This window comes from Salvia splendens, chromosome 18 (genome assembly GCF_004379255.2).
Source record: "Salvia splendens isolate huo1 chromosome 18, SspV2, whole genome shotgun sequence".
Lineage (NCBI taxonomy): Eukaryota > Viridiplantae > Streptophyta > Magnoliopsida > Lamiales > Lamiaceae > Salvia > Salvia splendens.
This window is the reverse complement of record NC_056049.1, coordinates 9597109-9620996: the sequence shown is the minus strand read 5'-3', so window position 1 is coordinate 9620996 and position 23888 is coordinate 9597109. Positions and strand designations below refer to the sequence as shown.

Below are 23888 nucleotides of genomic sequence, written 5' to 3'. Positions count from 1 at the left end.
GTGTTGCTCCCACATTTATTAATTTTTTACTCCTTGCTCTTCCCTCCCTAATAGCACAACACCCACATTCATGCTTTTTCGCAAGGACATGTTCCAGGGTCTCACCATTCTATTATTAAATTTAAATAAAAATATTTTCACAATATTAAAATGCATTAAAATATCCAAAATACTATTACTAATTACAAAAAAATTTAAAACTACATAATTAAAAGCTTAAAAATTAAAAATTTCATAATTAAAGTCTAAAAAATAAAAATTGCATAATTTAAATCCTAAAAATTAAAAATTACATAATTAAAGTCATAAAATTAAAAAAACCCACTACTCGTTGCCGAATTTCGCCCAAATGTGTTTGATTAGGTCTTCTTGTAGCTCAGTGTGGGTTTTGGTATCGCGTATTGTGTGTCTTGTTTAGATCCTCTCGCGCACCGTCGTATTCAAGGATAAGCGTTGGGTCGTCGCCTTTGTGGCCGCTTAAGTGTTGCCCCCTCCAAGCATTCAGACAATTCTTCCACCTCCAATGCATGCAGTCAATGCTGCCAAGCATACCGAGAAAGGTGCCCGAAGGAATTCCTCACCGAAAGCAAAACGAACGCCGTCGCAAAAAAATTTTAGGCATTCGATTCCAGTTGACTCACCCACATGCAAATACTCATCGAAGAGGTCAGCCGTTTGCCCAATAGCAAGTTGTCGGAGGGCACAAGTACACTTCTGCAACGCCGAGAGACTTTGCTGACCGGTTGTGTCTCTACGTGATTGAAAGTATTCAACACGGGCGGACAATGTGTTGAAAATACGCATAAACAACCGTTTTGACATACGAAAACGGCGCCGAAAGTGTAAGTGTAATTTAGGCTATGCGTGGAAGTGTAATTTATAGTATTTGTCCATGAAAATGCCGGTCTCCATTTTTCATTAACAATATTTTAACTATTTTAATTTTTTATTTAAATTGAACAATTAAAATTGGAGTATTTTTTGGTGAATAAGTTAAGCATATTTCAACTATTTCAATTTTTTATTAAAATTAAACAACTAAAGTTGGAGTATTTTTCGGTGAACAAGTTAAGTAGTTATTCTTAAGAATTATTCGAGCCTCCCACACAGAGAAACACTACATATGTGTGTATAATGCGTAAAGATTTGAATTTTGAGCTCTGAAAAATTAGTGCAATTCCTAAATTGCATGTGTAATTAATCAGCAAGGAACGACAGTTAATTTTGATCAGTAAATTGGCGCTGAAACTATTAAGCAGCTGAGATCCATGGCGGCGGACTGGCAGTGGGAGAACGCGGCCGCCGGATCCGCCGCCGGCCTCGCCACTGTCAGCTTCACTCACCCACTCGACGTCGTCCGCACTCGATTCCAAGGTCTCGCAATTACTATCAATTTCAATTTCATCGATTAGGTCTCCAATCAACCTTGTTTTTTTTTCAATTTCAATTTTTAGTATTTTTCAGTGAACGACGGTCGCTTACTGCACCTGCCCACCTATAAGAACACTCCTCACGCTCTATTCACCATTGCTCGCAACGAGGTTGGTTTTCATAGCTTAATCCCTATCTGCGTAATCCAATTCAAACACTTACTTATTTCATTCATGAAGATAATGATGTTTTAATAGGCATTGCATTGTGTTATGGTTCAGGGTCTCAGAGGGCTGTATGCTGGCTTTTATCCTGCCGTCCTTGGCTCAACCATTTCCTGGGGTTTATATTTCTTCTTGTAAGCGTCATGCCTTATAAAAATTTCATCTTGCTGGTTAGGTTAACTTTTTGGGGGCGTTTAATTTGAGTGATGCAATGTACATGAGGAAAACTTGCATAAGACTTTTATTTTCTATGTCTGTGTACATGCTCTCATTGTGCCAGGGATGTTGTTTAATTTTTTTTCTAGAGGATCAAATGCTTAAGTTATTGTTCTAGTAATTTTTCTTTGTGAAAATATGTGTCCAGTCCTTTGAATTTTCACCTAATTAAAATCATACTATGGAATTATGTTTTCCTTCTAGCTTTGATGTAATCTTTTATCTTTCTAGTTTATATGTGTTTGAGTCTGTCTCTTGGTTTTTTGCTGGACTACGAAACAAAATATTGTGTGCTTATCTAAAGGTGCAGCTTATATATTTCGTCTACTACAGCTTTTTCACTTAGTTTGTCTGCTTACATAGTGTTATTTGAACAGCCGCAACCTTTTATTTGATCAATAACCATTGGTGTCTTATTCATTTGCAGCTACAGCAATGCCAAAGAGCGCTATCTGAGAAGCAGAGAAGAACTGACCACTGGTCTTCATCTTGCATCAGCTGCTGAAGCTGGAGCCTTGGTCCGTATTGATTTTCTTATTTTTTATAAAAAAAAGTTAGAACAGCTATATATGGTACTAAATGCTTACCAGAGAAAGTCCCTCAATGAATCTCTTGTTCCCTTCTCCATATTGGTTAGGCTATTATGTTACTGTTATGTATAAACTGAAGTTCAGAAAGTTGTTCCATTCAAGATTTTTTATATAAGTTGGCTTCCTGTGGCCAGTTATGAGAGCTTTGGAACAGTCAAAGCAATGTTAGTAATGCTATGTGTTTCCATATGCATTCGATGATTAGAAACATATATACAGTGAGGATCATCGGACTAATAAGTATAAAACTCTTTTTCATGATGAGATTCGTAGACTCACTTTGATTTCTTCTTGTCATCTTTCCAGTTGTCTCCATTTTGTAAAGTCAGTTAACTGAATGGTTCCTCAACTCTACTCAATTTCTTCTCTTGCTAATGAAGTTTTGTTGACTCTTCCAGGTCAGTTGTTGTACGAATCCTATATGGCTGGTGAAGACAAGGTTACAGCTTCAGACTCCACAGCAAGCTCGACCATATTCTGGCTTTCATGGTTAGCTTTTATCTTATACTGATATGTATATCACGCTTTTGGCAAGTCAAGGTCTTTCTTTATTTAGTCCTAAATTCTGGTATCAATATTTTTAACATAATTAGATATTGTTGGGATCTTCAGCTTTCTTGGTTGATAGTTTTCTCTATGTAATATTTAACTTCTTCATCTACTGAATTTCAGATGCTTTAAGAACCATATTGAGAGAAGAGGGATGGAAAGCACTCTACAAAGGGCTCGGTCCTGGTCTGTTTCTGGTAAGGCCCTTTTTCCCTTTCTGTTTTCGATATGTTTTCTTATTTGTAATTGTCTACTGATATGACACTTACCGTTTAAAATCTCGATGAACAAGTTAGGCCTGAATAACTTACTGATTTTGGTGCTGTTCAGCAGATTACACATGGTGCCATTCAGTTCACAACATACGAGGAACTTCGGAAAATGGTTGTCAGATTCAGAACTACAGAAAGTGAACAAAGTTTTAATTCTGATGTTAATTCATTGGTGAGTATGTGCATTGATTACACCTCGTTCTTTTTTTGTTACCAACTTACCATAAAACAAAAAGAAACTAGAAAGGTTTGTTTTGACTTGCAATTGGTTTATAAGACTCGATTCTTCTGGCATTGTGGTTACAGGACTCGATTGATTATGCCATATTAGGTGCATCTTCAAAGTTGGCTGCCATTAGTACGACGTATCCATTTCAAGTAAGCTCCCTTTTGAAGAGATTCATAATCTTTGCCAACTCTTCTCCATACTAATTATCAGATGATACTTTTTTCTTGTTTGCTGAATATTGTCTTATGTCTGGCAGGTTATTCGAGCTCGATTACAGGTAAAAGTATCTTACCATTTGTAATACGTCATTACTTCTTCAACTGCTTTTAAGAGGGCGAGAACACAACAAGACCAGAACTTAAATTCTATATTCTCTTTGCAATCAAAACCAATGTTCTTTCCCTGCAGCAACGCCCAACTATCAAGGGCATCCCAAGATATATAGATAGCTGGCATGTCGCCAAAGAAACTCTAAGGTAAGGAGAACTCCACTGTTCGATAATTTCATCTCAAACGTTCCGTTTAAATATTTTGTGTTAAAATGGCCACCTTCGTTAAAAGTGCTGCTGCATGTGCAAACATTTTTTTAAACAGCTCTGTAATTCAAGCACAGGACCTTTCGATTAGTCATACTCTAATACCATGTTCGTGGTCACCTCAGCCCATATCTTCAATGTTCGATTACGCCATGGCACCCTTACTAGCTTCGTATCCTCTTTGATGTGCAGATTTGAGGGTTTCCGAGGTTTCTACAAGGGCATAACTGCAAACGTGCTGAAAAACGCTCCTGCTGCCTCAGTTACATTTATCGTGTATGAGAATGTGCTGAATATGTTGAAACTGGCTAGGAGGAAAGATAACTGATTTCATCATTTATTCATTCTTTTTATAACTGAGATAACGATTGTTAGTATGGAGTGATTGATTATGTATCGTCACAACGGATTGCATTTCAATGATATTTAATAAAACTATTACACATTTTTGGATTTCTGTTTGCATCAACTCTGTGATAATACAGAAGTTGGAAGAACTTTATACGGGTTGAGTATTCCACTGGGATCTAGAACTTTCTTGATGGCTGCCATTACTTGCACCTGCATACCAAAAAATTCCATTCAAAAGCAAAGAAACACACACAAGTTGCAGGCTTTCGATACTATTATGCTTGTTCTTGTTCCCGTACCCATTCCTATCCTCTGCTATGAAGAATCTTACCCTAAAACGGAGGTAGATTTACTCTTTTTACCCAAACAATTATTGAATTTGCAATATAAACAAGGATGGAGGGTATTTCTTAAAAGACAGCATAAATTCTTCGTTGTGGATTTCCGAAAATAGATGGCCATGGAGTCTATGCTAGAGTGCTGACAGCTAAAGAGGGTTTCGAACCTTTGAAGAAGCAACAAGCAGCAAATTGACCTTTCATTACTAGCACATGAGAAGAAATGAGATGAGACTTACGGTTTCAGCTGAATTGCTGTAATGAAGTTTATTTGCTTTCATCAGTCCAATGCCATGCTCTGCACTGATGCTTCCTCGTTGCTTAGATGTCCACTCGTATACAAAAGGTTCGATTTTAGCTAATATCTGGAACGAATGCAAATCCTTGTAAAAATAGCTCAGAAATAGATAATCTACAGATGGTAAAGGAATGCAGTGTTACATTGTCGTCATATTGTGGGGTTGAAATGTTCAGATGTAGATTACCATCTCCCAGGTGACCATACGCCACGACATTTGCTGCAGTGCCTAGAATTTTAAATTAAGGATCACGTTGAGCTCACAGAGAAGCAAAAACTCCAGCGAGATTATAGTTTGTTATTTACCAAGACGTTGACGCATTTCCTCTACAAGATCGTATATCTTTTCTGGGGGCAAAGACAAGTCATACTTGTAAACAGCCCCTTCTTTCAACAGAGCTTCAGGTACTCCCTGTATATGTAAAAATGTCACTCAAATGAGCATTTTAAAATTATGCTAATAAAAAGGTTGACAGAAGTCTAAATTATTACCTCACGTATGCGCCAAAATGATGATGCTTGATTTATGTCTTGCGCTACAACTCCATCAGTTAACAATCCACTTTCTATAGCCTGAGCAAGGAAGGCTTCAAGCTTCTCCCTAGTGATATTGGGTCAAATAGCAGGGATTCCAGTTCATCAATGAAAACTATATATTCGCACATATCTATAAACTAGTATAGCCAATTGCGTCTTAAACTCAGTAATCATGGCAGAAGAATCATTTAGACACAGTGTTGATGGCCAAAATAAGGTGTAGAAAAAATGGTGATATCCAGTCGCAATGGTGAGACCAAAATCAGTTCTAGCAAGAGTGCAAGACTATAGATCTTAGTGATGATATGGCGACAGCATTACAAAGAGAAACTTTGTGGTCATCAGTAGTTACTACTGAATATTAAACAAATTGTAAAATTAAGTTTGGTCAAGTATCAGACAGAGAGACAGTGAGATTCCATGTTGCCAGGAGTCATAATCAGTTTTACAACAATGAATTAGTTGAATATCATGGCCACAGGTTCATAAAAGCAAAATTAAGTCAATTTGAATCATGGGGATGATTGAAGATTTTAAAGCTTACTTGTCATGAGATTCCATGCTGCCAGTAGTCTCAATCAGAACATAGAAGTTGTGCTTAGAGGAAGGTAAAGGATCACGAAGACCATCTAATTGTTTCAAAACCTGTCAAACAAAACCCGCAAATAGAAGTTATACATGATGCAAACTATACAGACGATATTTTCGCTGCAATTGCAATTTTTTCTTAGACTTTGGCATTATTATTAAGATAGAGATGTAATCAGGTTCCTGGTGATACATTAGAAAACAAACTAGGTATTCATCCATGCGTAAGGTTAGATATATAGATACTGTCTCCGCTTCATACTTGATTGAAGCACATGATCTTGCTCATGTTCCACAGATCTTTTCCGATAGCTCTTTTACAGTATCCATTAGTTTTTACCTTGCAATACATTACATTCCTTTTTCCCTTAGTCTTGGAGCTACATCATGAATATGATCTCACAAAGAGAACTACCAATGAAATTCCTGTGCATAGAACCATCCTCGAAGAGTAACATGAATAATCAAAAAGTAAAGAGGTTCTCATGCAGTGATCCTTTGTCCCTATCCCCTAGTAAGGACTACATCAAATAAATGCAATCTTGAATTGACCAGCTCGATTATACTAGCAAGATATAGAAGGAAATTTTGCCACATATATTATGAAAAGCAAATGTGGTGATGGCAAGCAGAGCCTGACAATCAGAACATGTAGAATTTTACACAGGATTTACATAAATCTATGAGAGTATTAGTTTCATCTAATGAACCTTACCAGATCCATAGCGTTGATATCCAAAAACTCGAATGCGGAAAGAATTTCTCCAAGCTTCGTCTTAGCTTCGACCAAGATTTTCTGTAAGGATCAGAGAATTATTTAAGGCTTGTTCTCATTATCACCCTCCAGTGTAACACAGTAGATTAAACTTGCCCACTCCTAATATTCATATTTTGGAGAATAATGAAATGATACTATAGTATAGAAGCATCCAAATATGAATGATTAAGAATGGTTAACATTAGTTTTCATTATAATTTATCACATGTTTTAGCAACAGAGGAGTAGGATCCGGAACTATTTTTATCTGAAAAACTGAAGTTTCAACATGGTAGTGGCTATGGATTCAGCTTTACCTGACAGCTTAGATAATCCTCACAAGCAAGAAAAGCTAGATTTACTGAAGGCAACTTTGGAGGGGTGAGTATTGAAACCTTTGTGACAATTCCTAGTGATCCCTCACTCCCTACATATATCAACAAATAACTATAGTTTAGACAAGATCATTTGGCAGATCTTGATACTACGGTAAATCCAACAATATAGTCTTCACCTATAAACAAATGCTTCAAGTCATATCCTGTGTTGTCTTTGCGTAAAGTACCAAGCATATCAAGCACAGTACCATTAGCTAAAACAACTTCAAGACCTGAAATATCAACCCATCAAAGGTATGCTCAAGAAATAGAAAAAAACAGGGAGTGCCATTAATAGAACAAAATAGTAAAATCTACATAGGCACATACGACCTAGAAAGAAATATGCACTTCTCTAGTTGTGAATAGCCCTAGTAAGAGGTACAGATACAGAAAAACATTCTGAAAGAGATCTTAAATTCATTATTATGTTGAAAAACCTTCACAACGTTTCTCATGAGCAAGGTCAAAATATAGTTGAACTCGACATCCTCTAACCAACCTCTAGCATTAACCATCAGCAAGGCTTCCAAATCTGTTATAATTCTTCAAACTACATTTTCTCTCAATTAAAGTGCTTGATCAGATTCAACGTAGATGTTACTTTGTTGTTTGTACAAAGGAAACAGAAAACACAGAAGACAACTCACCAAGAACACTTCCATGAAGCGAACCATACCGGAGAAGGCGCAAGCCCCCAGCATTAGTTGAGATGTTTCCGCCAATTTGGCAGCTTCCTTTAGCACCCAAATCAAGTGGCATAATATATCTGAAGAAGAAAACAATTACAGTAATATAGATATGGGAAAAATCATTGAACATTGGAAAAATCATTAAACAAGCTTCGGAAAGTTTAAACGGTAATTAGGAATTACATGTAGCAACCCCGCCCAATCCCCCAAAAAGAGAGAGCGGGACGCTCAATTTTAAAGATTAATTAAACATATGTTAGTGATAGCATCCACCCCTGCAAACAATACACTAGAAATACTTCTCATTTTTGGAAATAAAAAGGACTTAGAACTTCAAAGTTATATTACAATTGAGAAGAATTGGATATCATCATTATGTTATACAAGGTGCCAATCCTTACTCCTTATTAACAGACATGATTATAATTGAAGAATGCATTACCCTTCATTATCGAGAAATGACATCAAGTTCTCCAGAATGCATCCAGCCTCGCATACCAGTATACCGCTAACCTATTTACAACTAAAAATGAGTCATCAATGCAAGTGCTAGCATCGACATCAGAGCTAATCTAAAACATTGATGCTTCTGGTTGTATTCTTCCTTTGTTCTTTTTCTGGTCCCAAGCTTACTTCTGGAAGAATAAGAAAAAAACCTATGGATGTTGAAATGAAAAATGTTACCTTGTCAAAGGAAAGGATATTATTCATGGAGCCAACGTTGATGATCACCTGAAAGGAGATAGATATATAGAGGGGAGGGTTATGAAAAATAGTCAAAAGATGAAATAACCATAAAAATTCTACTTTTAAATGTCACAGAGAGAACACATTTTCTCATCTCCCAATTAGGAAAGAAAGAGATATGTTAATACCTCATCATACACAGGAATACTTCCTCCCACAAGACTTGTATTTCCACCTTGCGGTACAACAGCTAAGCATCTGGAATTACAGTAATCAAGAATCTGAGAAACCTATACAGGGGAGGAAGATCAACAGTTATAGCTGTAAAGAAATAAAAGTTAACTTAGCCTGCCAATCAGAAAGAAAAGAGGAGAAACCAGAGTGCACAAAAGGAACCTTTGTACATCTAAAAATTGTGTTTACTACAGAAAGAAAGTAAAGCTTACACTAAAATATTTTGGTCATTATAACAACAAATTTCCTTTCTATTTGCCATAAAGGACACATAAGTGTCTGACTCAGCAGTATTACAGATAAAGATCTTCTGACTAAGATATAATTATTCTCTATTTTACAGCATAAAATTAAACTTAGCAGCGGGCAGAACTAAGAAGTAAGAACAAAAGAATGCACCCAATCGCTAGAGTCACCCTGAGGACTTTAGATTTGCTGCCAAGTGCCGTGCATTACAAACACAAGAAAATGCTCTTCACAGTTAAGAAATAAGAATTAAGATGTTTGGTGGTAGTTATCTCAGAATAGTCTTCTGACTCTTCTCTGAGTTGAGACTCAATCTTATCTCGTTTAATCAATAGGGAAACCCTTTAGCTCCAGTGATTCGGCATATAGGTATCTCTAAGTTCTATAGACTACTAAGTATGTGTATATGTGACTACAGACTAAAATTAATCAGTGAAATGGAGGATGTTAAGTTTGGTAGTCGAAAGAAGACATTAACCTCCTGGGTTGTTCGAGGTTGTAACATAAGCTTACTTGAGCCTTTGTACTTCCGCATCCAATCTGTGTTTGCATCATCTAGCTTTTCCTCATCCTGAACCACACCTCTCCCACCCAGTACTTTATTGAAATAGCTTATATCATCGGAATTTATTGTAGCAAAGGACTTGTTTCTCTCTGGTATTGAGGCAGTGGAAGCAAGATTTCTATGATGTGTTCGGATGCCATCACTCTGAAATCTAGCTAAGCTATGTAGAATACCAACACCAGAACCTCCGAAGCAAATATTTTTCAATGTAAATTTTCTGTGAAAACAATCATCTTGAATGAAGCGCTCATAACTCCGGAGAGATGGGTAACTAAGACCTAACACCAAAGACAATGCAAATCATCAGATGATACAAAAGAGATCAGACAGAAATCTTTCCTTTATAATGAAACCAACCGATCATAATAACTCGTCGTTTGCTTAACATACTGCACAGAAGTCCTAACTGATTAACCAATGATCACAATACAGAAAATCACCTAAGCCAATTTGCCTACATTACGACAAAAGGAAAAAGGAAAACTCGTGTTTCCCTGTCACTCCAAGCCATTTTTCAGTGAATAACACACACTACATACTTAATTTCAGCCAAGCACATCAATTATAACTAATTTAACTCTAAAAACATGCATTGCGTGTGTTGACAACATTATGAAACTAACGCCGCAGCAATCTGAATGCATTAGTTTCAACTTTCCTTCAAAAGCAATTCGCATTGATTATAGCCATTTATTTCACAAATTACGCGCAATTGCATCAATATGAGCAGAAATCGAGTTAGAAGCACTGGTACATGAGCTCGAAGGGCGGATTGAACAGAAGAACTGAAGGTTCGAGCCAAGATCGGATAGGTTCCTCGATGAATGTCTGAGTAGACGACTCGCTGCTGTCAAATACTTCATTGAGTCGTCAAATTGCGTCGTAGCGATATGGAATCAATATCACGAATCACGGAATGCGTCAAATTATCGAAGAAAGGATGATACTGTATACTGACCTCTCCAGATAAGCTTTATTCCTATATGCATTTTTCTTTTGAAATGGGAGTATGTATTATCGATTTATACTATACTTAATTTTTAATAAGTAGATAATGTTTTCTCCCAAAAACCAAATCGTTAAACTGAAATTTGAATTATGAAAATTGATTTGAACGAAAAATAAAATTTTATTAAATTATCAAAAAATACTCCCGCCATATGCAATCCATACTCCAAAATATTTTCATTTTTAACAAAATACTCCCTCCATTTCTAAAACAATAGACAATATTTGAAATAACACGAGTTTTAATGCACAATTAATAAAGTAATAGAGATCAAAAGAAAAAAAATGATTGAAATATTGTTAGTGGAAAATGAGATTCGTTCCGTTAGAGACTGGAAAAAAATTCTTAAATGGAATTGATCTATTTTTTAGGGACATTCCCAAAATGGCAAATGTGGTCTATTTTTTAAGGGACTGCAGGAGTATAATACAATTAATTCCATAAACCTGAAAATTTATACATTCGTCCCATAAAAGTAGAGACACTTTTTTCATTTACATCCGTCCATAAAAATTGTCAATTTCTATTTATGAAAAAAATTTCACAATATATCAATTTATTTACAACTTATACTACTAGAGTCACAATTAAACATTAATAATAATAATAATAATAATAATAATAATAATAATAATAATATGAATTCCACTATCAATTAATATTATTAAAAAATTTTAACTAATATTTTCTATTTTATTCTTTATTAATTATACATTAATTTACATGTTATTCTAAATATTTCTTATCGGATGAAAGATTGAATGTTGATGAAGAGTGTGTAGTCAAAAGAGACGATTTATTAATAACTAAAGAGTTGGGCCTCGAAATAGTTGAAAGTTTGAGCCCAATCCAAATACCTCCAAAATCTTCTATCCGATTCTGCATTCGCTCACATCTTCTCTAATGGCGACTTCCTCTTTTTACTCTCTCTCATCCGCCTTGAATCAACACCACTACATCAACCTCCCTAAACAATGCTCAATTCTCACCCTCAGGTTCTTTTCTCTGAAGTCATGTCGTTCTCCATCGACGTACGACCCTCAAATCTCATCCCATCGCCGTGCATTTGCACGGAGCTCCGCCTCCGCTCTATCTCACAACATTTCCAGAAGTTTCTCGCAGTCTCATTCTCCAGTTTCAGGCGGCGCTAGGTTTTCTGAGATTCCGAGTCTTCATCAATTCATGGCCAAAGCCACCGCGACGGTCACCGATTCTGGCGTTTCCGATCCCCAGCTCAAGTAAGTGTTTGCCTACGCGTATTTCGGTTCTTTTTTTCTGTGCAAAAATGCGATTGAGCTGAGAAATAAACTGCGATTTTTACCAGTGAAGTTCAGCTCATGAAATTAGGTCAATTTGAAACGATGAACATAAACAGCATGCATATAGAGTGAAGAAATCTGAAAAAAGGGAAGAGATAATCTGTAGTTTTCCTTGTAGATTTGGCTACATTAGAGCGATTGTTATGAAAGGAACCTCTCTGCTCATTAATCATAGCAGTAATTCTAATTTTTGCTGCATCATATAATTCAGGAGCTTATGTGCTTAATTGTCTTCATTTATCCAGCTCAAACACTGAGTCTGGCATTCTGCCGAAAGGTCGTATATACCATGAAACTTATGGATGCCAGATGAATGTGAATGATATGGAGATTGTCCTATCTATCATGAAGCAAGCTGGATATAGTGAAGTTGCGGAAGTTCCGGAGAGTGCAGAGGTTATATTCATAAATACGTGTGCGATAAGAGACAATGCTGAACAGAAGGTGTGGCAGAGACTTAATTACTTTTGGTTTCTTAAGAGGCAATGGAAAAATAATGTTGCTACCGGAAGATCACAATCCCTGCATCCTCCAAAAGTTGTTGTCTTGGGATGTATGGCCGAAAGACTCAAGGATAAAATATTGGATTCAGATAAGATGGTTGATGTTGTATGTGGGCCTGATGCTTATCGAGACTTGCCACGGCTGTTAGAAGAAGTGGACTCGGGCCAGAAAGGGATCAACACACTTCTCTCACTTGAAGAAACTTATGCTGATATCAATCCAGTGCGTATCTCGAAGAATTCAATAAGTGCATTTGTCTCTGTAATGAGGGGCTGCAATAATATGTGCTCATTTTGCATTGTTCCTTTCACTAGAGGCCGAGAGAGATCACGTCCTGTGGAATCCATTGTCAGGGAGGTTGCAGAACTTTGGAAGGAAGGAGTCAAAGAAGTAACTCTTCTTGGGCAGAATGTGAATAGTTACAATGACACATCTGGTGTTGAAGAGGTTGAATCCGGTGTGAACTGGAAGTACAGCGAAGGTTTTTCTAGCAGGTGCAAAGTGAAGAGTATGGGTTTACGCTTTGCTGATCTTCTGGACACACTTGCAACTGAATTTCCAGATATGCGATTCAGATACACTTCCCCTCACCCAAAAGATTTTCCTGATGTACTATTGTATGTTATGCGAGACAGATACAATGTCTGCAAAAGCATCCATTTGCCTGCACAATCAGGCAGTAGTACAGTACTGGAAAGCATGCGCAGGGGATATACCTCGGAAGCATACTTGGATCTTGTTAAAAAGATACGCACTATAATTCCTGATATTGGGATAAGCAGTGACTTCATATGTGGTAAGTCGTTTTACCTTTTAGTTCGTTTTCCTCAGCTCTTAGCTGTATTGGTTATGTCAAATGAGATTGCTCTCTACTATGTGGCTTTGTTTTTACTTCTGAGGAGGGGTAAAAGTTTGAGTTATAACATGCAATTCTATTAGGTTCCAAACTAAGGATTAAATCAAGCATCATTTAGGATACTGAGTTGTAATTCATCTAAACAGTCAAATATTGAATATCCCAAAGATTCTTGTGTTGGGTTGCATATTATTTTGTTAACTTGTATTAGACCGCTTCTTTGCTAACTCTTCTTGATAACATTTGTAGGATTTTGTGGGGAAACGGAGGAGGATCACGAGGATACTTTACGCCTCGTTAGGGCTGTTGGCTACGACATGGCTTACATGTTTACTTACAGTATGAGGGAGAAAACACACGCCCACAGAAACTACATTGACGATGTTCCTGATGATGTAAAGCAGAGAAGACTAACAGAGCTTATCGCAGCTTTCCGGGAGAGCACAGGTCAGTGTTTTGACACCCAAGTCGGGTCAGTCCAACTTGTGTTAGTTGAAGGGCCCAACAAGAGAGCTCCCGACACAGAGCTCATAGGGAAGAGTGATAGAGGCCACAGGGTATCATTTGCCGTTATTCCAGTTCCAGATAAAGTTGACAATGATGTTAAAAGGAACCCAAAAGTTGGCGACTTCGTGGAAGTTCACATACTGAAATCTACACGGGCATCACTTCATGGACAAGCACTTGCCATCACAACATTGAGTTCCTTTCATGCTGATACGCTTGAAGAACCTCTTGTCTGTCACAATGCAGCCTAGACTTGCTGTCAGTGAGTCGTCCTCGCCTCCACATTATATCCTGCTAAGTGGAACTCCAGTCGACCTTCGTGTTAAGAGTCCATATTCAGGCAGCAGCTAAACATACATCGGTGTTCTTTCATTTTCTGCGTTGCCTATATATGCATTTACTAGTACATTTCTCAATGCTTTTTCGCTGTCTTAGGCAGTTAGATTTGCATCTTACGACACTCGTTTTATAATTTTGTAGATATAGATTGTATCACATTAGGCATTCTGAATTAGTACTTGTAATAAATACTCCAAAGTTTGAACTTATTTTTCTAGTAGCTAACCGTGAGGATCGTGACAGTAACATGTGTGAGGTAGTCTAATGGTAAGTTGAGTCCAGATTCAATCAATCAAGTACTTGCTAGTATATCAGATATCATATTTGTAATCATAATTCTTATAAATTACAATTATATTATTGAAATTTGATTTTGGATTTGAATCTTAATATCCAACTCAAATTATGATTAAATAAGAAGGTTTACTTGCCAGCAGAATTTGAATGGGACGTTTTGCTATATGAAGAGTCGCTATAGCTCTTTCAATGCTTTATTTGGCACTTCAGCATCGCTCATGTTCTCCATTCCATCGTGCGATACATATGGTATGTTACTATTTTCTTCTTAGATAGGATTACCTACTCTACCCTTCTCAAGAGTGCTTGGTCTCTGTCTACGTCTTCTTTTATCATACGATCAACCTAAAAACCATGTTTAAATCGCTCAGCTTTTTGTTCAAACTCCTGCTTTTTTTCAACAATTCCATTGTCCAAGTGCTCTGATAGTTGGAAAACGACGTTCCACAACCCTCATGCTGATGATCATCCGATCAATATAACAACCCATTTAAAGAAAACACTAATAAACTAACATCAACGATGACTACGTAATGAATATGAAGATATAAAGTAATTGACCTTACCACAAGGAAAACAATGAGTCTTTGTGTAGTATCTTCTTGTTGAGTCCATCCGCTTGTCATTTGCTTGTAATAGAACTAACATAACGTATCCACACCAGTCATAGATGTGTACGTTTGAGTCATCTTCAATGAAATTCAATATCTTGGGCCTCGAGAACCCATCTTCTGGTGCTTCAATGAAATAGTCCTCCAGCAGCAGAAGAAACAACGTCTTGAAAAAATCTCTGCTTTCAACCTCAACCAACATGAGTGTCTCAATGTGTCTCAGTCTTACTCCTCTTCAAATTCTTCCTTTATATCTTCTCACTCCCCTTTAGGAATCCTAAAGTCAAGATGCATGCCCTCTTGATCAATATGTATTCCACTGCTTTCATATGTTGGTAGCTTACTAGTAAAGGGAGTGTAGTAGGTTCCCAGCCGGCACCTAGTAACAAAGTCTTCTCGGAAGGTAATCAAGGTTGAAATTAAGCAGATCACTTAACCCCATCCGTACCACCGCCTTCTTTTGCTTGGCATTAAATTCCCTTACAATCTTGTAGAAAAAAATTTGGGAGAAGTTCTTAAGAAACATATTCTCTCTCTCCATTGTCGATCGGTACTTCTGTCTAGTAAATAGGCAATATGTACTATGTTAATCATATCAGTTATAGTACATATTGCATGTTTACTAAACAAGAGTACTGATTGACAATGTAGAGAGAATATGCTTTTAACAACTTCCCAAAAAAAAAAAAATTACGTACAAGATTGTAAGGGAATTTAATGCCTAGCAAAAGAAGGCAGTGGTACGGATGGGGTTCAGTGCTCTGCTTAATTTCAACCTTGATTACCTTCTGGGACGACTTTGAAACCTAAGCACATTTGAGACAATGTGAAACCTAAGCTTAATGTTGCACATGAAACTGGTTCAAATAAATAAAAAAAAACATAAGCATGTGACAAACATCAAATTGAAATGCATTTAAATATGTTGAATTGCGAATACGCTTTCAGGGAAATGCAAATCAACTCCAGAAACACTGATTTCATATTTAAGAGATAAAATCAGCAACCAATCATTAAAAGTAAATGAACATCTCACCTTATGTGAAATTACTCATATCACATTGAAATACAATTAAACATGTTAGAACTACAAATTGCTTTTAGTGAAATACTATATTTAATATAATCATGAATATTTTATGTATATATAATGAACTATCCCATAACGAACAATATTGCAATATATAATGAACTATAACATAAAACTATGGTACTAATAATAGTTCAAAATTTTTTAAAAACTTTATTGTAAATGATAGAATTAAAAAGTACACTGATTACAAACTAAAATCTGAATAAGTTTCACAAAGATTGACTACCGATATTGCAAGATACGATTGTCAGACATTTTTTAACGTAGTATATTAATAGAAATTATATATTCAACAAAGTTATTTAGTTATTATATTGTATAAAAATAATCATTACCAAAAACATCTGCATAAAAATCCACAAATATACATACGAATCGTATTTCACTAAAATTTTAATTTAATGACTTCATTCTTCGAAGTATCCAATCAGTTGAGCACAAACTAATGCTGAAATCAAATGTACTCATATACATAAATGAGTAAAGGCTAAATGTGGTTCTAAACATATGACCATTTTACGAATTTGGTCCTAAACAATATCTTTTTTATTATTAGGTCCCTCACAAATGAACTCGGACCTGAATCAGTCCAAAATTGACGGAACCGTCTAAAACAGACGATCAACGGCATTTAAACAGGTTTTGACCAAATTAACTGTTTTAATTAATATTTTTAACTATTTCAGAAAAATAAAAAATAATAGTAAGAAACACAAATTGATAAGATAATTCAACTTTAAAAACGTGTTTGACACAATCCTAGCTTTGGTTCTCAAACACTTTCTTCGTTTTTCATCTCTCCAGCAACAACAACGAACCCTAGGCGACAACTGCAGTTCGTGAACAGTTATGGAGCATTCTTTGTACAACAGGGGGTCCAACGAGAGTAGCGGTGGTCGTGACCTCCGATTCCGGTACGAGTTTTGCAATTGCAAGAAACTTGCTTCACTCTGAATCGTGAGAAGCAATGTCAAACCGAGTAAGAGAAGCTCTACTTTGTTTGTGAGAGAAAAGATTGCCAATTTTTTTAGGTGGTGCGAGCCAATCGAGGACGACGACGATGTCATGACCTCTTCACCGTCGTCGGGTGAGACCGAAACAGATCGTTTAGACTTGATTTTGACAGCAATCAAAGAGAACAATCAGGCCATTAAGAAATTATGCAGTGTTTTTATGTACGGATTAGGGTTTTTTTGTTGTAATGCTTGTTTATATTTTCCAGTTGAAGTGATTTGGTGATGAACAACTTTGATTTTTGTTGTAAGCTTTTCTGTATTTTCCGGTTGAAGTGATTTATTTTCGATTGGATGTGTTTGCTTGCAATTGGATTGGGATCTAGATCCTAAACCCAAAAGCAATAACAAGTAACAAACTTTGCACATCGAGTGTTTGATAAAAGACCCATTCCAAAAATTCAACATAAGGTATCTCCAATAGAAATAGCCCAGCCATATCCTAGCCACAAACTCCTCCTGCCACATCAGCAGCACTAAAAACTCCTCCTGCCACATCATCAGGACAAGCAATACGCCAGCCATAGCCTAGCCACAATAAACTAAATTATAAAAACAAATAATTAACAATCACACAAAATACGGAATTAAATTTACGACACAGATACGGGAAAACTCAATAATAATATTGAAATTTTAAAAAGTACATTAATTAAAAAAATTACATTAATCTAAAAAAAAACTCCTCCGCCTCACTCTTCGCCGTCGTCGCCATCGCCACCGCCGTTGTCGCTGCTATCCGGGACCCCAAATCTGCGGCATCTGAGCCCGCGTCTAAGCCCCCCACCTGTGCCGTGGCGGGATTCAAATCGGCCCGCATACTCACGAGCATTGCGTGAAGAAAACTCTTCTCCTCGGGGTCAGTTGCCGCCCTTCATTCAGCTAAGATCTTGTACATCTGAGCTCGCGTTTGTTGACGCGCGAAGAAGAGGAGCTCGGCTGTCGACCCGCCAACAGGGGGATGCCGACTGGACCTCCTGGGAGGCCTGGCGAGCCTGTTGCGCCCGCCTTTGACCAACCGGGCGAGTGCGGCGAGCAAACGCGGGAGGGGACGGGAACTCCTGTACATCCTCGGGGTCGGGGAGGTCGTGGAAACCGCCGCTGTAATCACCGGTATAGTTCAGGCGCTGCTTCTTCGGCCAGCCAACATCGACACCTGCCCGAAACTTCTCGGAGTCCATCAGCACCTCATAGCAGTTCCAGTAGATGAACTCCTTATAAAGCCCGGGCACGGGGAAGGCTTTCTCCGCTATCCTCCTGCAGTCGTCCTCAGTTTGGCCACTGGTCTGCATGCGGAGGGCGTTGGTATACAAGCCTGAAAATCGGGAGACCCCAGCCCTGATTCGTCCCATCCCTTCCGGCACTCATCTCCGCTGCGTGGCCTCCCCTCCGGGCAAAATGCCTTGTAGGCTGCTGCTATTTTAGCCCACAAGTTGACGATCCTCTGATTGTTCGAGGCGAGGGGATCATCGCAAACACTCACCCATGCCTTGGACAGTGCGACGTTCTCCGCGTCCATCCACTTCCTCCGTGCCGGGCTGTCGTCATCAGCCGGTTGCGACGACTCACCGACCACCCTCTTGCCCTTCCCCTTCTTCTTCTTTGGCGCGCCCCAACCCCGCCCTACTCCCCATGTTTGAACGGGGGTGTCCGCATCCCCGAGATCTATCCCCAACTCCTCTAAGGAGAAAGTATCACACCCAGTGAACTGCGTCTCCGATGGGGTCGATGTGTGCGAAGAACCAGTCACAAAATCAAAACTGGGCGATAGACGTTGTCCCCCCCGGCGTCCCCTGCATCCCTGGGTACCTCGGCATCATCTGCATCCCGGGTCGCATCCCCGGTACCCCCTGCCCGCCCGGCATCGCCGGCCCCCCCGGCATCCCCTGCCATCCCGGCATACCACCCCCGGATGCCATCCCGGGCCTCATCTATTGCCAAGGGTACATGTTGTAGTACCCGGCCATCGGACCCCATCCACCTACCACGGGTACCGTGGGAGTTTGAAACCCGCTCGTCCCTGGAGTAGGCTCGTTGTTGTGCTCCATTTCGCGTTGTTGCTCTTGTACAGAAATTAAGATAGAGAGAATACTCGTTAAAACAAGTGGTGCAAATGAAAATGACTTGCAAATCGCGTATATATAGTGTTTCGAAAATTAAATAAAAAAATCCGCTGGCCGATCGTTCGCCGATCGGGAGCCTGCAATGGCGGCCAGTCGATCGGCGAGCGCATCGGCCAGCGCTCGGGAATCGGCGTGCGCTTGCCGTTTTTCTTGCCGATTTGGTGCTCGCCGCTGCAATGGTTCGGCGAGCGCAAGGGATCGGCTAGCCGGTCCGCTCGCCGCCATTGTGGATGCTCTAACATTACAAATTTAGTGCGTAGATATGTTACAAATCTCCTCCAATTTTTCGATCTCGACTTGGAGTTGATGATCGTCCTTCTCTTTTTTCCTCACCACTCGCACTTCAGTGGTTAACTCTTGTGTAGTTTAGTGCACTCGGCGAAGTTTGTTTGTGAAGAAGAACGATGAGCGATGCTTCGAATTCCTTTTGTTTCTGAATGTGATTTTAAGTGTTGTGTGTTTGATTTTGCAAATTTCTTTTTTTTGTATTTGTTTTAATATATTTTCCGTATGTTGCTTACACTTTTTGCTAATAAAAATTAAGGACTTTAATTAGGTGTAACTAATTACAATTAGTAATTTAATTTGGTCAAATTCGGATTACAAGGCAATCACCATTATTTATTAATGGCACCGTCAATTTTGGACTAATTCCGATCCGAGTTCATTTGAGGGACCCAATAATCAAAAAGATAATGTTTATGACTAAATTCGTAAAATAGCTAGGATCACATTTGACCTTTACTCTACATAAATTACATAGATAACATAATTTTTTTAATATTTTAAATTGAAAATTAACTTATAAATATGAATTAATTTAAAATAAGTTACATACTAATCATTCCATTGCAATTTAGGAAAATATTAAAAATTTAAATTAAATATTTACAAATGTAAGAAAAAAATTACTTCCTCGTCCCATAAAAATAGTCTTCTTTCTTCATTTTGAAGTGTCCAACAAAATTAGTCCACTTCTAATTTTAGCAAGGGCTTTCTCTTTTATGAGGTGGTCCTCATTCTCAACTAACAATATTTCAATCACTTTTTTCTTTATATCTCTCGTTTATTTTACTAATTTTGTATTAAACCCCTCCCAAAGTTCCTATTATTATGGTACTGATAAGTATTATTTTAATTGAATACTGTATAATTAGTTCGAATCAAGCTCGAAATCATGTGAAAATTTATAATTCCGTTTCACTTCTTTTATATTGCTATTTACTAATAACAAAACTAATTTGTATTGTAATTAGTTTAATTAAATTAAAATTGAAGAGTATTATATATCAGTGACAGGCGCAGGACTTTAATACAGAGGGGTCCAAATTTCTTCTTCATACGTCCATAAAAAATAGGCTCATCTTTTCATTTCTGTCCATCCACCAAAATTAGTCTCATACTAAAAAAGGATAGTCACTCTTAATTTATTATTCATCTTTTGTCTTTCTCTTTTCTACTTTATTCATTTTTTCTCTTTCTTTGTCCTACTTTATCCACTTTATGATCTTAGAATAACAATATTTACGCAAAAAAAAAAACAAACACCAAATCCAGTATGGGGATTCAAACCCATGCTTACTTGGTTTTGAGCTAGCAAGCATAGTTGAAATTATACATACATATAACATAGTAAATGATCAAATGGCGTCCCAAGGAACCCCCGTACGGTAAGGTAGGTCTGCCTCTGATATACTACTACACTGTTAACGATGTGAAATCCACTTTCAATTCTAATTCTAATTCTAATTCTAATTCTAATTCTAATTCTAATTCTAATTCTAATTCTCTTGTACTAAACGGACCCTAAGCTTAATTTTATAGGGCTTATTGAATATCTGAAACCAAGCCCGTAATAAATTTAGCCCAAGAAGCTTAAATTCGAACAAACAAGTCCAACGTCGTCGTCTTGATCGCTTTTATTCTCCACAACCCCAATTCGATTTCTCTCTCTAAACACAGGTCAGTCTCACTGTACCAATCCGCCATAGCCATGGGTTTCGGATCCCTAAGGTCCCTGATCCGACCCGTATCCAGAATCCTTTCACCCGTCTCCTATTTCTCTCCAGCAGCAAGACCATTCTCCACCACCTCTAGGCCGCCGCAGCTCCACCGCCTCTTCGCTCCCCTCCGCCGCGACTATCCCTGGATTCCTCCTCGCAGCGCCTTCCACAGTCTTACCGACACCAGGCACCCAAAGCGTAGGCCCGTCGACAAGCCGCGCCGCAAGAGAGCAAGCTTGAAACCCCCAGGTTCGGCTGAATTTAGGGTTTTGGCATAATACATTTGTGTTGCTTATTGATTGCAATTGAATTGATGATGGAAAACATTATCGTGGAAATGTGCTTAATTAGGTCCTTATGCGTGGGTAAAATGCGTTCCTGGGGAAACTATTCTTCCTAACCAGCCGAATCAGGGAAGTCTGAAGAGAAGGAATGAGAAGAAGAGGATTAAACAGCATCGTGCATTCATAAAGGTGGATTTATATGTCAAATTGTCTTTATGATTTTTTCATTGCCATGTTTTGGTCTTTTCATTTCAATATACTGTATTTTGAGATAGATCGTGTTAGTTCGGATTGTTGCTGTGTTTGGGTTAATTCAATGCCTTCTAGGGTTGAGTTTTGGTTCACATTGAGCTTGATCGTGCTAAGTGAGACTTGTAGATATGAAATGTTAATTGCCCGATAGGAGGTTTAGCACTCGAGTTCGTAGTTATAAAAATGAAAACTATGTTGCCAAATGCATTTTTATATGGGATGTATGTCAAGTTTGATTCCCATTGAGCTCTTGTCTAGTATGAGGTTTAGGAATTGAACTTGTAGTAGTAGAGATGAGAATTATGTTATCAAATGCATTTTGTGGCGGATGTGTGCTTCTAGTTGATTTATCTACCATAGTTTAGTTAGGCACCTCATGATCGGAGGAGTTCTATAACTTCGCAATGAGTTGGAGACACCTTCTTTCTAAATCATAATTGCATGAGTCATAGCAGCATAAGTTTTGGTCAGCTGAGAATTTAAACTAGAATTGAGTCCAACAGGATAGAGTATAAATTATAAACTTCATTGGAATTAACTTTTGATATGTTACTCAATATCATTCTTACCACTCTGTGTTTTAGCTGTTCTATGTATGGTACTAAAATATGTTATCTTCTCTCCAGTCTACTAACATTGCCTCAAGTTCTGGTCAGCTGAGAATTTAAACTAGAATTGAGTCCATCAGGATAAAATATAAATTATAAACTTGATTAGAATTAAATTTTGATATGGTTACTCAATGTCATTATTCCCACTCTTATGTTTTAGCTGTTGTATGTATGGTACTAAAAATGTTATCTTCTCATCAGCCTACTAACATTGCCGTAATACGTTCAGCTGATTATGAATCAAACTTTTAGTTAGAAGTTTAAGATTTTGTATTGAGCTTCAGCTTGCTAGCATGTTGTAATATACGAACTTAGGCTTATGGAGTAAAGGTTTTTAGCAAGGCAAGTGCTTTTGATTGTGTATGCGCTGCTTTCAGCTTACTTTGTGTGGAGGATGGGTATAGGAATTACATTAATTCATATTTTGATTATGGTTCTTACTCGTGGAAGGTACTCTGAATTGCTTTTCACTAGTCTCTTTGTGAGAAAGGATGCACATCTTCCAAATTTGTTTTTCAGCTTTGAAACAAAGACTCGTATTGACATCCCTTAAGTTATTGAGGATCTAAGTAATTCTGTTCTCGTAGCTCACTATCTACATTAAAGAAGTTTTAGACAGATTTTGTGTTATTTCAGATTCTCGTTGAACTGCCAAATGGTGTTTGATTTTTGTTTTGGTGCGTGTTCTTGTTGGCCGTTGGGTAGTTTCAAAAGACATTTGATTTCATATTTGTACATTGCTACCTTTGAATGTCTGTATCATTTTCTGGTTTAGTCGGAAAGAAAGATACGCAGAGGTCAGGTGCAGGAGGCCAGGAAGAAGAAGCTCACCCTACGGGTGGAGCGTAAGATGGCTGCCGTTGCAAGAGACAGAGCCTGGGCAGAAAGATTAGTTGAGCTCAAACGCATTGAAGAAGAGAAGAAGCAGCAAGCAGCTATGTGAGCTGATTCTCTCTTTCTGTATCTCTAGATTTGGCTTCCTTCAAGTTAGATACCGAAGCTGCTGTTTTTCCTTTTGCATATGGAAAAGCATCATTCTCTTTTGAGAGATGAAAATTCAATGTTTTAGCTGATTTTAGCTTCTTTTAGAAAATTTTGCTTTCCTACTCTTATATTTTGAGGACAACCATTTGTAATTTGTATGCAAATGGAATGAATCCAAGTTGTTTCAATAAAGAAGCTGTGAAATTCCTTACTTGTATGGGTGCAAGGATTTTCATTAGATTTAACGATGATAAATATTGATATGCACATTATATATTGATAGAAAAAAATATTAAATGTGATCAGAAAAATCAGATATGGCACACTTGGTAATGACATCATGAGATTTTAGGAGATGTTTTGTGTGTTGAGTGGAGAGAGAAAATAGTATATCTATATCTATATAATATATAAAAGGGGAGTTTT

The 23888-nt window shown here is 37.7% G+C and overlaps 4 protein-coding genes across 7 annotated transcripts; 3 read left to right on the top strand and 1 right to left on the bottom strand.

The window, feature by feature from the left end:
* The first annotated feature begins 1088 nt into the window (after positions 1 to 1088).
* On the top strand, positions 1089 to 4440 carry LOC121777171 (folate transporter 1, chloroplastic-like). 2 transcript variants are annotated; one of them, XM_042174332.1, is made up of 11 exons: positions 1089 to 1374; positions 1465 to 1541; positions 1653 to 1729; positions 2239 to 2329; positions 2800 to 2890; positions 3074 to 3147; positions 3284 to 3394; positions 3529 to 3600; positions 3708 to 3728; positions 3860 to 3927; positions 4180 to 4440. In XM_042174332.1, exons 1-11 carry the CDS (start codon positions 1269 to 1271, stop codon positions 4313 to 4315), a joined length of 924 nt encoding a protein of 307 aa, XP_042030266.1. In that variant the 5' UTR covers positions 1089 to 1268; the 3' UTR covers positions 4316 to 4440. The 2 variants fall into 2 exon arrangements, with proteins under 2 accessions (XP_042030266.1, XP_042030265.1); XM_042174331.1 differs by having other exon boundaries at positions 3281 to 3394.
* LOC121777170 (D-2-hydroxyglutarate dehydrogenase, mitochondrial-like) lies at positions 4299 to 10650 on the bottom strand. Of its 3 annotated transcripts, XM_042174328.1 has the most exons (15): positions 10412 to 10650; positions 9571 to 9935; positions 8801 to 8902; positions 8610 to 8657; positions 8368 to 8438; positions 7884 to 8002; positions 7371 to 7466; positions 7174 to 7283; positions 6815 to 6895; positions 6056 to 6156; positions 5467 to 5575; positions 5281 to 5386; positions 5118 to 5203; positions 4916 to 5041; positions 4299 to 4548 (listed from the first exon to the last, which is right to left on the bottom strand). In XM_042174328.1, exons 1-15 carry the CDS (start codon positions 10518 to 10520, stop codon positions 4453 to 4455), a joined length of 1725 nt encoding a protein of 574 aa, XP_042030262.1. In that variant the 5' UTR covers positions 10521 to 10650; the 3' UTR covers positions 4299 to 4452. The 3 variants fall into 3 exon arrangements, with proteins under 3 accessions (XP_042030262.1, XP_042030263.1, XP_042030264.1); XM_042174329.1 differs by lacking the exon at positions 10412 to 10650 and having other exon boundaries at positions 8801 to 8870; positions 9571 to 9778; XM_042174330.1 differs by lacking the exon at positions 10412 to 10650 and having other exon boundaries at positions 9606 to 9778.
* Positions 10651 to 11525: 875 nt separating this feature from the next.
* Positions 11526 to 14400, top strand: LOC121777423 (CDK5RAP1-like protein). Its single transcript, XM_042174677.1, has 3 exons — positions 11526 to 11904; positions 12231 to 13285; positions 13595 to 14400. The coding sequence occupies exons 1-3, from the start codon at positions 11570 to 11572 to the stop codon at positions 14101 to 14103; spliced, it is 1899 nt and encodes a 632-aa protein (XP_042030611.1). The 5' UTR covers positions 11526 to 11569; the 3' UTR covers positions 14104 to 14400.
* Positions 14401 to 21224: 6824 nt separating this feature from the next.
* LOC121777544 lies at positions 21225 to 23673 on the top strand. Its single transcript, XM_042174832.1, has 3 exons — positions 21225 to 21580; positions 21683 to 21804; positions 23254 to 23673. Exons 1-3 carry the CDS (start codon positions 21322 to 21324, stop codon positions 23419 to 23421), a joined length of 549 nt encoding a protein of 182 aa, XP_042030766.1. The 5' UTR covers positions 21225 to 21321; the 3' UTR covers positions 23422 to 23673.
* The last annotated feature ends 215 nt before the right edge of the window (positions 23674 to 23888 follow it).

Excerpts from the sequence above, each read along its gene's own strand:
- LOC121777171 (XM_042174331.1), top strand. The coding sequence starts at position 1,269 with ATGGCGGCGGACTGGCAGTGGGAGAACGCGGCCGCCGGATCCGCCGCC. Across the intron at positions 2,330-2,799 it reads CTGCTGAAGCTGGAGCCTTG|GTCAGTTGTTGTACGAATCC; the intron begins GTCCGTATTGAT and ends TGACTCTTCCAG. Across the intron at positions 2,891-3,073 it reads ACCATATTCTGGCTTTCATG|ATGCTTTAAGAACCATATTG; the intron begins GTTAGCTTTTAT and ends ACTGAATTTCAG.
- LOC121777170 (XM_042174328.1), bottom strand. The coding sequence starts at position 10,520 with ATGAAGTATTTGACAGCAGCGAGTCGTCTACTCAGACATTCATCGAGG. Across the intron at positions 7,284-7,370 it reads CTTGAAGCATTTGTTTATAG|GGAGTGAGGGATCACTAGGA; the intron begins GTGAAGACTATA and ends TGATATATGTAG. Across the intron at positions 5,042-5,117 it reads CCCCACAATATGACGACAAT|ATATTAGCTAAAATCGAACC; the intron begins GTAACACTGCAT and ends CATTCGTTCCAG.
- LOC121777423 (XM_042174677.1), top strand. The coding sequence starts at position 11,570 with ATGGCGACTTCCTCTTTTTACTCTCTCTCATCCGCCTTGAATCAACAC. Across the intron at positions 11,905-12,230 it reads GTTTCCGATCCCCAGCTCAA|CTCAAACACTGAGTCTGGCA; the intron begins GTAAGTGTTTGC and ends TCATTTATCCAG. Across the intron at positions 13,286-13,594 it reads AAGCAGTGACTTCATATGTG|GATTTTGTGGGGAAACGGAG; the intron begins GTAAGTCGTTTT and ends TAACATTTGTAG.
- LOC121777544 (XM_042174832.1), top strand. The coding sequence starts at position 21,322 with ATGGGTTTCGGATCCCTAAGGTCCCTGATCCGACCCGTATCCAGAATC. Across the intron at positions 21,581-21,682 it reads AGCAAGCTTGAAACCCCCAG|GTCCTTATGCGTGGGTAAAA; the intron begins GTTCGGCTGAAT and ends GTGCTTAATTAG. Across the intron at positions 21,805-23,253 it reads AGCATCGTGCATTCATAAAG|TCGGAAAGAAAGATACGCAG; the intron begins GTGGATTTATAT and ends TTTCTGGTTTAG.